We start from the raw sequence: 16,675 nt of genomic DNA, 5'->3' as shown, positions 1-16,675 counted from the left end.
TAAGACCCATTTCCGCATGGTATGGCTCATAAGACTGGCATATTGTTAAATAATGTGAAAAACGCCAACAAACAAGACAAGCATGTTCTGCATCATCTAAAGCTAATATGGATTATTTAAGTTCATAATCTGAAGCTTAAAACAAGATAAATGTTGATGGTACAAAATGGTATAAAAATAAAATCTACAAGATTCTTGTTTGTTTTTTATTCAGTCTTAAAACAATAAAAGCATTTTTGTTCCTTCAACATATACTATTACCAAATTACATTATGGCTTATTACCTTGTATAATATATAAAACCATGCAAATAGAAGACCCCTTGCATAAAGAATTATTCAATGCATTGTAAAGGAGCATCAACTTAATGGAAGTAAATCACTTTTTCCACAAATAACTAATACTTTGTAACAAATGCATTTCATATTTATAATGATAAAGCTTGGTTCGACTTGAATATATTCTTTGCTCTTACCTCATTACAATGACTTACACAATTTACTTCACAGGCATAACCGGCTATCATGTGAGGGGAGAATTTACAATTAAAAATTCCCTTATTATTATTGTTTGACAAGTTTTTGAATATTTTAAATATTAATTCATTAGGTTCAGTATCTGATACATAATATTTATAAAAACATAGAAAGAAATAAAAAGATAAAAATGCAACAAATATATTTGATGAGATAAGAAGAGTATAATTGTATAGTAGAAATACATACCAGCGTCAGAGCTCACGACACAATACCATTTGAGTGACTACACTTTAAAATGTTTCAAGTAAGAATGAAAATTATAAAGGTTGCAGTCGTCAACATCGAATCTTGTCATCAGCTAATTTTGAGAAACAAGAAGGCCTGAAAGGCCCAAAATTGCTCACCTGAGATACAAAGGAACTGACCTGTTCTGTGCAGCCCAAGTTATCATTAGAACAAATGTTTCGAATAAGCTTCATGAAGAGCGAACTATAAATGTAACTTGGTTTTACTATAGCCATATAAGGATAACTTCCCTCTCCCCTGGTGGCCATGTTTTTCAACAGACCAAAACTATTTTAGAACACATCCAAGATATCATTAAAACAAAAGTTCTGACCTCGTTTGATGATGAGTGGACAATAAACGTGGCTTTTAGAGAGTTAACAAGTTTTTACAAAAGCCATATAAGGAAAAATGCCCTGCCCCCTGGCAGCCATATTTTTCAACCAACCTGAACCATTGTTTAATTTATCCAAGATATCATTGGAACACATTTTCTGACCAAGTTTCATGAAGATCAGACAATAAATGGGGACTCTATAAAGTGTTAAAAAGGTTTTACTATAGCCAAAAAGACCCATATAAGGAAAAATGCCCCGCCCCCTGGTGGCCATATTTTTCAAGCAACTGAAACCATTTTTCAACACATCCAAGATATAATTGTGAAAAATCTTCTGACCAAGTTTCATGATGATCGAATAATGATAAATGTGCACTCTACAGTGTTAACAAGGTTTTACTAAAGCCATATAAGGAAAAACGCCCTGTCCACTGGCGCCCATGTTTTTCAAGCAACCAGACCCATTTTGGAACTCATCCAAGATATCATTAAGACAAATCTTCTGACCAAGTTTCATGATTATCGGACAATAAATGTGGCCTCTAGGGTGTTAACAAGGTTTTACAAAAACAATATTAGGAAAAATGCCCCGCCCCATGGCGGCCATGTTTTTCGACTTTCTCCAAGATATCATTGGCACAAAGCTTCTGACCAAACTTCATGAAGATTGGTCAATAAATATGGCCTAAAGAGTGTTAACAAGGTAAATGTTGATGCTGCATGACGCACAATGGACAACGGACAAAAGATGATCGCAAAAGCTAACTACGAGCACATTCTGCTCAGGTGAGCTAAAAACTAAAACATTTTGGTAAATGTTTTTATCTGAACAAAATTAAAATTTTACGCATGTTTTCATCAAATAAGTTTACACTATATACCATTGGAGTAAAATCCCTTTTAAAGCTCACATTTTTCTGAACTTTAGAAAATAACACTTTACAGGTCTCCAATACCCCTTTTAGCTGATGATGAGGAAGTTAAATATCATTTGACAAATGTTTATTTTGTAAAGTTCCCTTAAGTATAAAACCTTCTCTGGGCTTTGACCATGTAAACAAACCATAATTCTATGCAGCTATATATTCATTCTTTGTGTACAATGGTTGACTAGACAAACACATATAAAGCAATATTGCACTGAAAGTAAAAGAATACAAAATAGAACATAAACTGACAGATCACATAGTGTAAATTATACAAAGTGTATATGCCTATACAAACTATATAAAATAACAAAACAGAGAACAATATAGGTTCTTCATCAACAACATAACAATCATTTTAGAAAACACATTTTTTCCATTTTAAACACTTTTAAAATGAACACATGTTTTAATTGGGTCAGATCAAAAATGACAATAAAAACAAAATCTTGCAAATACTTGCCAATTTGTTGTGTCATTGATACACACATGAGATGTATAACATAACAGGAAGTAGAAAAGCCCTTTTTGTGTAAAGATAGCTATTTAAATTCATAAAAAAATATTAACATGACTTTGCTACTATTTGCAGAAATATGTGTAATATCTATCTTCATCTGTAAATACACAACGATTATTAATCTGAGAGGCAGACATCAAACAACTTAGGCTGAAGGCTTTCTGTGTCCATATGGTAATAACATAGGTCAGAACTCAAAATTGTGATCAATTTACAGCCTATACACAACTAAAATGTGACAATCTATTTTATAAATAACTATCAAAAACAACATATTTGATAACTTATTATTACTACACTGGCAGTATATTTCAGACTATGACTATTAAATACAGGTCTACTAATCTTTCTTCGAATAACAAAAATAACAGATTAGCACATGTTGTTTAAAGCTTATTTTGCGCCTCTGTCAAAAAATCAACAGTAACCAAGTGGATTAATAAAAAGGAATCAGACCTGCATGAAAAAATGTTTACATCGTGTAGCAGATAAACTTAATAAAACAATGCACCTTTTTCAAACCAATTCCTTAGTAATTCTAAACAATATTATTGTTCACATTATATTTTGAAGTGTCTGTAGCAGATCTAAGGTCAATAAGTAGAACAACAATTCAATACTACATGTATCAACTACCACTTTAAAAGCTGTGAACTACATGTACACCATTATTCAAATACATATACATTTCTAATAAACACACATAACACATTTCGGTATTTGATGCCATCTCTCCCTTATATATGTAAATGTATGTGCAGTCTATACTGGATTTCTTATATGCACTATTGCTTGATTGGCTTAGGCCCATATCTAAAACAAAGGCAAATAAACATCTAACATATATGAAACAGAATCATCAATGTATACATAAACAGTTTTTTTTATTCTTCTTTGTTACCCGCCGAAAAACAGCCCTTCCCCCTCGGATTTTTTTTCCCCTCAGCAGGTGAATTTTCCCCTGGATTTCATTCCCCCTCCCCCCTAAAAAAAAAATTTTTTTTTTTTTTTTTTTTTAACCTTTCATTCTATAAGTTAACCTGATCACATGTAGAAAATAGAAAAATATTGCATAATCAAATTATATGCTGCCTTGAATTTGTTTTAAAAACAGTAAAATATGTTAAATTGACGATTTAAGACTTTCCTTATTTCCCCCAAAATCCGGCATTTCACGCGATTTTTTCCCCTCAAAAAAGGCCAGGCCCTTTCCCCAAAATCAGATAAAAAAAACTGATAAATATCAGTGCCAGCTATTGTCAATGCTTACATGTTACATCAATAATTACATAAAAATCAGCGTCAGCTATCAAATTTTACATGTTTAAATAAAGTTTTTAATTATCTCGATTAAATCAAAAGAACAAGCTTTTTCTGCAGACATATTTGTGATCTGCAATGACAAACTTAAAGCTGCTCAACACAAAAAAGTTAAAAAGCTGCAAATATATAACAATGAATATTATATAAGTGTATTTATTTTCATTAATTTTAGATTTAATAAATCTAAGCTATAATAAATTGTGTTATACATGCAAAGGTATGATGCGTTAACATCAAAATATACATATCTATAAAGAATTACAACTGTACCTTGAGGGTGTTGTCCCAGCTGCCGGTACACAGGGCTGTACCGTCAGGTGAGATGCCCAGACAGCTCACTCTGTTTTCGTGTGCATACAGTTTGGTCACCCTGTTGCCCTTGAGAACATCCCAGACATTCACCGTGTGATCGTTGTAACCACCGAACAACAATCGCCCTGAATCAACATTATATTTGAGACAATAGTATCATGCAGCATTAACAGACATTGTTATTGTTTTAAGACCACTGCATTTCAGAACAAGTATAATAATAAATAACAAGTACCGGTATAATGTAGTAAACATTTTACATGTAATCATATGGCCATATTTGTCATCAGCTAACTTATGATTATCTCAATATCAAAACTTTCTTTGTTGTTTTTGTTGCTGTTGTTTTTCAATTAACTAATAATAATTACTTGAAAAAAACACAAATTACCCTGACCTTTCAACAACAAAACAAGCAGAGTCATTTGACTTCTAGTACTGCTTTGCAAATTCAACTGATATCCTTAGACAGAATTTATCTTCATAATGTTATGTATCAAATTTGTGATGGCAACCACCTGTATTTAATAACTCCCTCCTTTTACTGGATAAGAACATAATATTGCAAAAGTTATCGCAAAACTTGAACCAAGGTTAAAGTTTTGGGACAGAATGACAGACAGACAGGCCAAAAACAATATGCCCCTGATCATACAATCCTGGGGCATAAAAATCCCATAGTTGCAGTGGCATTGTGGAATTGATGTGAAGCTAGAAATCAGGAGGTGTCTGGTGAGCCCCACTGTAGTAACATTCTCTGGATCTTCTCTTAAGGCAGCCCCACTGTAGTAACATTCTCTGGATCTTCTCTTAAGGCATCAAATAATCTTTTTCCCAGGAAATGGCATGAGTGTCTTTATTACGTTAATATTCAGTTAATAAAGCTTAAGCTTTAAATACAGTTGCGCTTAAAAAAAACAGAATTTCAATTCTATAATTCTATAATTCAATATATACTCACCACTGATCGAAAAATCCACAGAATTGCATCCAAATATGATGCTTTCCATCTTATAACAATTGGCCTCGCGGTCTGCCCGTAGATCAAACAGTCGACACTAAAACACAAGTATTTCAGCTAAGATGGAAAGAAAGTAGAGGCAGTTTCTGCATCTGTTAAATACTGCTTCCACTATATGCCCGAGTTAAAAAAAAACTATGCCCCAAAGCCCAATATTTAAAATTAAACAATAAAACAAATGGACAATAATATTTATTATTTAAGACTTACCATACTCTACACAACAAAGAACCTGTTTTTACAAAGGCATGAATGCATTCATAATATACATGCATACAATGATAGCATAAATTATATGACCAAGTTAAACCCCATACAAGGAAATTAACCAAAGAGCAATTAAAACTTTAAATACTTGTTACACTTATTGTGATTGAACTGCAGACAACCCTACAAAGTCCCTCTATCATAAAATTAAATACGATTTAATTTCTTTAATACTTTGTGAGTTGTGCTTAACACAGGATTAGAAAACTATATGGTTCTGTTCTGCACAAGAAAATTAAGCCATGGGTAATTACTCAAAAATAGAAGTGAGTAATGTTTCTTTTATTCTGCATTTCATGTCAACATCCTTAAGCAATATATATTTTTTATTTTAAATCCTTTCATAAACAAGAGCTGTCTCCATAGGATGACATATGCCACCGAAAAACGCTTTGATAGAAGTTATGAGCATTTTTCGAAACCAAAACGCTGATTTCAAAACCTAAACGCTGACCCTAAGTTCAAGGTCAAGGTCACTGGTCACAGGAGTCAAAATTTGTGTGTATGGAAAGGCCTTGTCTATATACACATGTATACCAAATATGAAGGTTACGTCTGAAGCGACATAAACGTTATGAGCATTTTAAGAAACCTAAACACAGATTTTAAAACCTAAATGCGGACCTTAAGTTCAAGGTCAAGGTTACAGGGGTCAACATTTTTTGTGCGTATGGAAAGGCCTTGTCTATATACACATGCATACAAAATATGAAGGTTATATCTCAAGGGACATAGAAGTTATGATCATTTTTCCAAACCTAAACGCAGATTTCGAAACCTAAACGCTGATCCTAAGTTCAAGGTCAAGGTCACAGGGGTCAACATTTATGTGCGTATGGAAAGGCCCTGTCCATATACACATGCATACCAAATATGAAGGTTATATGTCAAGGGACACGGAAGTTATGAGCATTTTTTGAAACCTTAATGCAGATTTTGAAACCTAAACGCAGACCTTAAGTTCAAGTCCAAGGTCACAGGGGTCAAAAGTTTTGTGCGTATGGAAAGGCCTTGTTCATATACACATGCATACCAAATATGAAGGTTATATCTCAAGGGACATAGAAGTTATGAGCATTTTGCGAAACTTAAACGCAAAACCTAAACGCAAAGTGTGAAGGAAAGACGGACAGACGGACGTTCTGATCACTATATGCCCTCCATAGGGGGAATTAATACAGAAGAAGTATCTCACTTACAGTAGCATCATCAGAGCCCGTAGCAAAGGCGTCTCCACTGGGGTAGAAGCGCACGTTATTGATGTCGGACTCATGACCCTCAAACACCTGAACACACTCCCCATATCGCATGTCCCACACCATAGCTGTCCGGTCACAGCCCTGGGCAATGAAGGAAATTAAAGCTACCATACATTTATGCAAAGAAACATTGAGTGGTTATTAAGAGTTTAAGACCCAGACAACGGATAAATCACCTTGCTATTTTAACAAAAATATTTCAATCTCAACAATTTTTTAAGCTCTGGTAAAAATTAATTTCTAACCTCTAAACTTGTAACCTCCTCTAACTTTTTTGATATCACTTGAGAATAAAAATGTATAAGGTTAAGGCAAACTGAGTTTTATTAATACACTTTTATAAAGACATAAGGATCATAAGAGAAAAAAAAGCAAAATCATAGTTCTAAGGCATGTCAAGAATGCTATACATCTATTGGAAACAGCCAAAAGTCTTTACTACCAGCATCAATATTGGGAGGAAGACAAAATTCACCACCCACCCCAGACACAAACAGGTTTCCAGTCTCGGAGGGTGAAAGGTCAATGCTCATGACATCACCGGCATGTCCATGGAAACTCTGGATCAGCTGACCACTTTCAACATCCCACAATGCACAGGTGCTATCACCACTCCCTGTCAGAATCTGCCAACAACACCAAACAATTGTACTACTGTTTAGAACAATTTAAAATAAATTTGCTTCTCTCTCAGCTTTATCAATAATAGTTGTGCATTCTTATATACCAAGTTTTTTAGTTTGCCTGGTTGAAATGTAATTGGGAGCTTGAAAACTGACCTGATGATCAGAGCAGGTGAAAGTACAGCATGACAGGTAGCTTGTGTGGGTGGCCACTGCCTTCTTCCTGCTGGAGATATCAGTATCATCCAAACTCACTGGATAGATTGTGCATTTGTTGTCTAGGCCCCTGAAAAAGGAACACAAAGGTTGTATGTATCTGTTGGTGAATATTAAGATTAATAAATTGTAATGTAAGTTTTGTACCTAATTGGTCCTATATATTTTGTTCCTGAAAATCAACATTTATTATCTATATCTCAGTGTAAATTTTTAACACAATCTACCGGTAACAGTTTAACAAATACAGGTATAACAAGAGATGTGTTTGTCAGAAACACAATGCCCCCATAGAAATTATCTCCCTTTAAAGCTTGTTACTTCCCTTTGATTGTTTTTTTACCTTGAAAGATGACCTTGACCTTTCACTGCTCAAAATGTGCAGCTCCATAAGATAGACATGCGTGCCAAATATCAAGTGGCTATATTCAATATTGCAAAAGTTATGGCCAATGTTAAAGTTTTTGGACGGACTCACAGACAGACAGACAGACTGACATTTCAACTGCTATATGCCACCCTACTGCGGGCATAAAAAGTATTGTTTACTATGTTAAGCTCCTAAGTCATAAACAGGTACATTCTAAATGCTGTGATGACAAATAGGCACAATCACAATGATCAACTTACTGGTATTTTTTTTCAAACATTTTATATGCAGTTTTCCAAATGAGAAAATAGGGGTCATCTACTGTCCAAGGCCAATGCACAATAGAAGCATTAAGCCAGTCGGTCAATTCGTTGACGTTTTATTTATCGGTCACGATTTTCACACTCATTGTGATAGTGATCTTGACCGTTGATCTAGAGACCCCAATTTCAATAGGGGTGATCTACTTCCAAGGCCAATGCACATGGGAAGTATCAAAGCTAAACAGTCCATGCGTTGACGAGTTATTGATAAGAAAAGATATTCCACTTATTTTGACAGTGACCTTGACCTTTGAACTAGTGACCCCAATTTCAATAGAGGTCATCTTCTGTCCTAGGCCTATGCACATGTAAAGTATCGAGCCAATTGGTCTATTTGTTGATTGATTGGAAACGAACTGGTCTACCAACGAAGGGGGCATAATAATGCTTCACCTGGACATCACATTATACACAGAAAGACATAGGGAAATACTAACAAGAAGAACTTCAAAATACCTTCACTTTCAGGGGAAAAAATATTACCTGAAAGCAAAAAGTGTGAGAAGAAAAACATAACAAAATTGCATCACATGCTGTAGCTACACAATTTTTTTTACATTTTTTTTGCCAAATTGGGAAAAGTACCAGTACCAGCCCAATTGGGAAAATTTTTGAACGAAAAAAAATGACACTAGGAAATTTTTCCGTCATGAAGTCATATAGTCTTCACATTGGGAAATAGGGACATTGGTGTATTTGATTCTTTGCTCCCAAATTGATAACTTAGTGTTGTCAAGTTGTAAATATAATTTTTACTTAGGTTCAAGCCATAGAGCTGCATAGGGGTACTTACTTTATATTTCATTTTATCTATCTAACAAAAAAACAAAAAAAACAACAAAGATGTGTTTGAGAAAAACTATGCCCCCCAGCATGCCAAATATGAAGTTGCTATGTAGTGTATATTATTTGAGCGATTTTGACCCATATATTTGACCTTTGACCTCAAAGGATGACCTTGACCTTGAATGATGACCTTGACCTTTTCACCACTCAAAATGTGCAGCTCCATGAGATAATCATGCATGCCAAATATGAAGTTGCTATGTTCAATATTGCAAAAGTTATGGCAATTGTTTGACATGCTATGTACAATAGTTTAAACGGTATAGGCATTTTTAAGTATATAACCTTAAAGGATGACAATGCGTGTCACCGACAAGTACGTTCAGCTGTATGAATAACAAATGCATGTAAAATATAAAGTATCTGTATAAAGTGGTATAAATGCTTTGGCATATTTAAAATGAAAATTGACCTTTTTAATGACCTTTGACCTTACATGATGACCTTGACCTAAACATTGTACAATTTAAAATTTGCAGCTCCATATGCATTTGAGAAGTCGTAACGAAGTAATAGTGTATAGTAAATGAGCGATTTAGACCCATATATTTGACCTTTTTACCTTGAAGGATGACCTTGACCTTTCAACACTTAAAATGTGCAGTTCCAGGAGATACACATGCATGTAAAATATGAAGTTTCTATGTTCAATACTGCAAAAGATATGGCAAATGTTAAAGTTTAGTGATTTTGACCCATATATTTGACCTTTGACCTTCAAGGATGACCTTGACCTTTCAACACTCAAAATGTGCAGCTCCATGAGATACACATGCATGCCAAAAATGAAGTTGCTATCTTCAATATTGCAAAAGTTATGGCAAAATGTTAAAGTTTGACGCAATCAAGCACACAAACAAACCAACAGAGGGCAAAAAAAATATATTGATGGGGGACAAAAAAGAAACCTTCAACTGGGAATTTGTTTGACAGCATTTGGGAAATTTGTAGTTTTTCACAATTGGGAAAGTGATGTTTTCAGGTCCTTTATAAAGAAGGAAAAAAATCGCTGCATTGATGGTATTCTTTTAGGCTTCAAAACAGCCCAACTATACTGACCCACAAGCCACTTTTGTCCCTGAAGGACCGTATGCACAAGCCATTACCCAGGTGGTGGGCATAGTCACAGCATGTTCCTGTAATACACACATAGGTTACAATATTTTAAGGCAAAAAACAGACCAATAAAGAAACATCAGAAATTTTATTGGGAGAGGAATTATTGTTACCATCCCAAAGTCTTTCATTTAAGGCATGAAAAATGCATATAAGTTAGAACCTAATATAAGACCCTTTTTTTACTTATAAACATGTAAATATCTGTAAATATCTGCAACAACATGCAAGTCACACATTTTAAATTTCACATTCACTTTTCCCCCTCTACCAAACTAAACCACATTATTTACATGGCATAACATGTATGTATTAACATTTTTGGAGAATTTAATTGTTAATTTGTTTGACTATTAATATTAATTTAGTAGGCCTACTCAAAAATAGTTTCTCACTTTGCCAGAAAAAGCTTATTAACACGTGCTTAATCCATATATGGTATTTTAATGGTAACTGACAACTGCAAATATAAATACAAGTGTCACGTAATTACGATTCGTTCATGGATAACATACAGTAACAACCAAAGTTCATTTCTGTTTTCATCGAGTTTTATTTCTGTTAAATAATTTCGAACACAACGCTTGTAATGTTCATGAAGTACAATTTTACAGCGTGGCGGCCATGTTGGCCGCCCCGTCAAGAAAACGTGACAACTCTCATCGCAGACTTTCAAATCTAATCGCAGAATCTTTCTTACAACAACCTCACAGCATTTTATTCTGAGGAAAATAAACATAAAGTTTAGATATGTCTGATCCCATTCTTGATTGGTTGACTGATACTCTTCCCCCGATTTACTAAACCCACCCCTTCGAATAACCCTTGTTGATTGGATTGATCGCTCATGCATCTACCACATGTCACAGCAGAAGAGCACAATACACAGTTATCACGTTTGACCAATATGTTCGTGATGAACATTTGCAGATAATAACCTTTTGGAACAGGAGACCTCATTTCATTAAGCATACTCGATCATATAACCAGATGTTCTTTATTGACAAACCACATTGGTAATATGAAAGTTCAAACCTAACACTTCTATAATCAATTATGTAAACCCCGGTACACATTCAATCCGAACTTGTGTTCGTTATGTACCTTGGGAAATTGGAATTACACTTATATAATCAATTATTTAAATTTCATTATATATCATATCTGAATTGGGACTTAATCAACAGATGTTCCCGATAATTGAACTTCATTGGAGAAATGAAACCATACTTCCATAATCAATTTTTCAAACTTCATTACATATACCATCCGAAGATTCTATTTTAACTATATATATGTGTGTTACTAATAATATTCATAACATTACATTATGATGAAAATTGAAGGATGTATTTCTAGAATATTTTCTTTTTAGAACTCTTCGTATATTATTATCATTTGTTACACTAATATATAACATAATATTTATGTTATATAATGAATACATTACGTTACATAAGTCAAGCTCAATTATACCATCTGATTTAGGCCTTACAGAACTGAACTGATAGCATGATAAATCTATAATAGGCTACATGACATTTATGAAAGGGATTCTCTAGAATGCAGTTATAATATGCAACTCATAGAACTAGCCATACAATAGAATGAAAGGACCTGTTATCATTAAATAACTATACCTTATTTGTAGAAAAAGCATCCCACACCAGCATCTTTCCATCCTGAAATGTAGTTAATAAGCTGAGACAAACTCCAGGCAACTTCATTCTTACGCTATTTACATTTTTACATTAAAACAATGTATAACTTTGTTAAAATTACTTACATCCTCTGCATTTGTTGCAATGAAAACATTAAAGTTAAGTACACAGCAAAACCAAAAATAGTATTATGTAAAACAGTTGAAAAATGTGTATCATTTGCATCAAAATGATTTTACTTCAAATCCAGCTAGGAAAATGATTTGATGGAGAAATAAAAAAGAAAAAACTTCAAAATGCTTTAATCAAAAGCCAGTTTTCTGCCACAATGTGAATCCCAGCAAATTGAAACATAGCCATTTTCATATCAATCAATAATCAGTTCTCTACCCACCTGTGAGGAGCTAACTATGTGTTTTTTATCAGTAGACCAATCCATGCACAGTACTTTTCCCTGATGTCCCTTCAAATGGCGACGCTGCTTCATACTAAAGTTTGTTATAGGATCAATCTTGCTTGCAGCTTTACACACTGAAACAAAATAAAACAATTTTATTTATGTCACAAGCACATTAAAAAATCATGGCGCATATGATCTTTGTTATTGTTCAGTCTGGCCCGCACTCTGCCAAACTAGGATAATTCCAACAAAATCAGGGCAAGATTGCCACATATTGAATTTTATTGTCCTGTGCTCAAGAGACATTCCATTGAATGTCACATCAAATTTAACGTCTCATTTTTTTTACTGGCAGATCTAACAAGTCTGATTATTGAGTTAAACATGAAAAATGAAACAATGTTCAACTTGAATCGTTGTTATGATAAATGATTGCTTGTATTATGGACGAACCTTCTTTCGAACCTCTTAATTTTTGACACGTCAAATATAGTAACCATTAAGATTGAAAATAGTGAAACATATTAATAGGAACTCTTTTTGATAAATTAATTATTTCTACATGGCTGGCAACTTTAATTGTTATGTAAATCCTCTCTTGATAACATATTTTTTTGCAAGTTTCCAGCACGACCATATCACGTAAAACTTTCAATGCCGCCTAAACAACAAGAACCTGCTTTCGAACCCTTCAATGTACACCATTAAAAATTAATTCCCCCCATGATTTGACCATGGTCACGTGACTTATTACAGCAGCAGATTTGTGTAAATTGTCAAGCAAAGTTGAGAACGAAAATAAGACCATGCTTTTATAAGTTTTTTAGTGAAAATCATTACATATGTAAAAAGCATTAAGGAATAGTATGATTTTTACGTGTTTTATGATTAATCTACATATTCTACAGGTTTTTGACGCATTTTTTGTGATTTGCCGCTAAGTGCGAGTCGGCGCAAACAAATAACTTACACACAAAAAACGGTGACGAAGGGCGTGTGCGCGCATACATTTGAAATGTAAACAAATGAACGAAAAGAGGTGAGGTTCGAGAAGTGGTACTTCCCCGATAAAGAGGGCTTTTTTTCCTGTTTTTGTGAAGCGGCCTTGGCCCTCATTATGTGAAAAACGGATCGCTAACTGTTCAAAATTGTGAAAAATGAGTCACGAACTGTTCAAAATTGTGAAAAAAATGAGATGCAAACTTTCTAAAAAAGTGAAAATTTGAGTTTCAAACTTCTTGAAATTGTGAAAATTTGAGTAACAAATTTCCCAAATTGATAAAAAAATAAAATAAAACGCCATCCTCGCAGAAGGAAAAAAGCCTATTTTAGTCGTAGGGAAAAGACAAGTAGCCTCTTTTCTTGTATATTCGGCCACTTAAGAGTGAAATTGACTTTTTCTACTGAATGATCAGATTTTCAGCACAAGTGAGACATTTAATTAAACATTTTATGTCTTATCCACAAAAGTATGGCAAGATAATTTACAACGCAGGTATTTCCTTAGTAACAGGCCAATTCTAGGTGGGCACCCTAGCAACCTTGATTTGTTGGTATCTTTCCTATCAATATGTTCAGTCATCATTTTTATAGGAAAACATAAAACTTTTAAAGTAATTTTGTAATAATTAAGTAAATAAATATTCTGATAGACTAATAAACACAAGAATACTGTTTAAACATGAATATTTTCAGAATTATTGGTATTTACACAACATATGTAGCCGATTTTACATAATTTTTACCTAAATTTAAATTTTCCCAATTTTTTTTTTAATTCTGTATTAAAACAAAATACAACATCTATGTTATAGAATTTTTTTAATAAGCATAACTAACTTAAGTTTTATCAGAAATATGTCATAATTACCAAAACAAGGGCTGTTTGTAAAACATGCATGCCCCCCATATGGGCTGTCCGTTGTAGTGGCAGCCATTGTGTGAATACCTTTTTTGTCACTGTGACCTTGACCTTTAACCTAGTGACCTGAAAATCAATAGGGGTCATCTGCGAGTCAGGATCAATGTACCTATGAAGTGTCATGATCCTAGGCAAAAGCGTTCTTGAGTTATCATCCGAAAATCATTTTACTCTTTCGGGTCACCGTGACCTTGACCTTGTGACCTCAAAATCAATAGGGGTCATCTGCGAGTCATGATCAATCTACCTGTGAAGTTTCATGATCCTAGGCATATGCGTTCTTGAGTTATCATCAGAAAACCATTTTACTATTTCGGGTCACCGTGACCTTGACCTTTGACCTAGTGACCTCAAAATCAATAGGGGTCATCTGCGAGTAATGATCAATCTACCCATGAAGTTTCATGATCCTAGGCGTATGCATTCTTGAGTTATCATCCGAATACCATTTTACTATTTCGGGTCACCGTGACCTTGACCTTTGACCTAGTGACCTCAAAATCAATAGGGGTCATCTGCGAGTCATGATCAATCTACCCATGAAGTTTCATGATCCTAGGCGTATGCGTTCTTGAGTTATAATTCAAAAACCTTTTTACTATTTCGGGTCACCGTGACCTTGACCTTTGACCTAGTGACCTCAAAATCAATAGGGGTCATCTGCCAGTCATGATCAATGTACCTATGAAGTTTCATGATCCTAGGACCAAGCGTTCTTGAGTTATCGTCTGACAACCACCTGGTGGATGGACCGACAGACCGACCGACATGAGCAAAGCAATATACCCCCTCTTCTTCGAAAGGGGGCATAATAAGGGGGTGGAAGAATCTATAGGAATGGATGAAACAATAGGAAAGAAGGATATTCATTAAAATGTAAAATTAAAAAGCGCCTATGAGACCAGGAAGGTAATGTTAAACGACATATTTAACTGTAATGCATTGATGCCAAAAGATTAAAACCAACTTTCAACATCTTTAAGTTTCGCCTTTTCTTCCTCCAATCTTTTTTTTAATTCCTCAGCTTCACGCTGAAGCGCTTCTATCGAATCCTGTGGCTCAACTTTAAGAACTTCCGTCGCCATTTTGAATACACAAATTGCGGTTACTGGATATGCCGGATTCTACCAGAATCTACCAAAATCTTTCGAATTTTACCGGATGGAAGCCAAATTCTACAGGATCTACCGGAAACTAGGCAAAATATACAAAATTTCACAATTAAACGTTATAATTTGTATATTTAATGATAAATATCTCGAATTGACCACAAATTATGAAATCCTATAAAATATATGACCCTCCAAAATCACCACAAGACTCCCAATTGACGCCCTTGTTAGGTTAGTATTTTACGAAACAATATTGGATATGTACTGTTTAAATGCAAACGGTCGCGGAAAACTGCTTGTCTGTATTGTATCATTTTGTTGATACAATATTTGCATACTGGAGTGTGCATAATGCCCATATAAACAATGTAATTATGAACGTTGACTAGCTTTGCATTTTCATTGTGTTATTCAAAGGCAAAATGTTGTTATACATGTGTACTATTGTATCGTTCATAAGGAGGCATTTAATATTTAATAAAAAGGTATTTTAATAGTGTGTTTTAAGAGTTGTGTTGACATGTAAGAATACTCCAGCACTATTAGCACTAAACTACTATATCAGTGATATTTTTTGTGTTAACCATACTTTAAATAAAAAATATAGCAAGTGGCAGTTAAATATATATACACGTATGTATACATTTGATTACAAGGTAGTGAGTGAATTAATTGAGTAATTGAAATGTTTGCAAAATAAATTATGTTTACTAATACATGTCTGAAGTTTATTGTGTACAATATAAAAAGTTTTTATATTTGATCTATTTTCAAAGATTAAAGATGTCTATTGTGTCATATTTAAATGAATAAAAAATAAACACATTAATGCTAGGTAAGTATACAATCGAAGCGTGATATTTCGTATAGTAACGGAAGACACCCATGTATTACCGGTAATTGGAAGTACATGTACATTTATGGCGTTTGTTGAAGTGTTACATACTCTGAAAATATCATGTTTGATAATTCACAAACTTTAAATAATGTTACATTTTCACACCTGCGAAATAATTTCTACTGAGCGTGCTTACAAGTCATACAATTACGATTTGGCATCATGGCACGTACACATTTTATCACGAGGGCGTTCGTTCCAATTGTTGAATAGCAACAAATCAGAACAATAGTGAGCTGTCTATTAGCCGATGAATAACGATAATGCGCATACTATGTAGATGCTCACATTATTTTATTGCATTAATTTTTATACGATATGTTCCTGTTTTGCACGATTACCGGTAAATTGACAAAGTAAGTGAAACGTGAATCATGTTAACCATACATATGTTAAGTTTTAATTTATATTACGCAATGTTGCGGCATTTATGTACATACGAATTCTTTATAAAGTAATT

The 16,675-nt window shown here is 33.9% G+C and overlaps 1 protein-coding gene across 2 annotated transcripts; it reads right to left on the bottom strand.

Moving 5' to 3' along the window:
* Nucleotides 1-192: 192 nt before the first annotated feature.
* LOC127879296 (guanine nucleotide-binding protein subunit beta-5a-like) lies at nucleotides 193-15,313 on the bottom strand. 2 transcript variants are annotated; one of them, XM_052426074.1, is made up of 10 exons: nucleotides 15,173-15,313; nucleotides 12,279-12,415; nucleotides 11,864-11,905; nucleotides 10,167-10,243; nucleotides 7,509-7,638; nucleotides 7,212-7,355; nucleotides 6,670-6,810; nucleotides 5,144-5,240; nucleotides 4,141-4,307; nucleotides 193-3,360 (listed from the first exon to the last, which is right to left on the bottom strand). In XM_052426074.1, the coding sequence occupies exons 1-10, from the start codon at nucleotides 15,288-15,290 to the stop codon at nucleotides 3,349-3,351; spliced, it is 1,065 nt and encodes a 354-aa protein (XP_052282034.1). In that variant the 5' UTR covers nucleotides 15,291-15,313; the 3' UTR covers nucleotides 193-3,348. The 2 variants fall into 2 exon arrangements, with proteins under 2 accessions (XP_052282034.1, XP_052282035.1); XM_052426075.1 differs by lacking the exons at nucleotides 193-3,360; nucleotides 4,141-4,307 and adding an exon at nucleotides 4,325-4,991.
* Between the last annotated feature and the right edge of the window lie 1,362 nt (nucleotides 15,314-16,675).

Source organism: Dreissena polymorpha, chromosome 4, assembly GCF_020536995.1.
Source record: "Dreissena polymorpha isolate Duluth1 chromosome 4, UMN_Dpol_1.0, whole genome shotgun sequence".
NCBI classification, from domain to species: domain Eukaryota; kingdom Metazoa; phylum Mollusca; class Bivalvia; order Myida; family Dreissenidae; genus Dreissena; species Dreissena polymorpha.
The sequence above is the reverse complement of the archived record's forward strand: the minus strand, read 5'-3'. Positions and strand labels throughout refer to the sequence as shown.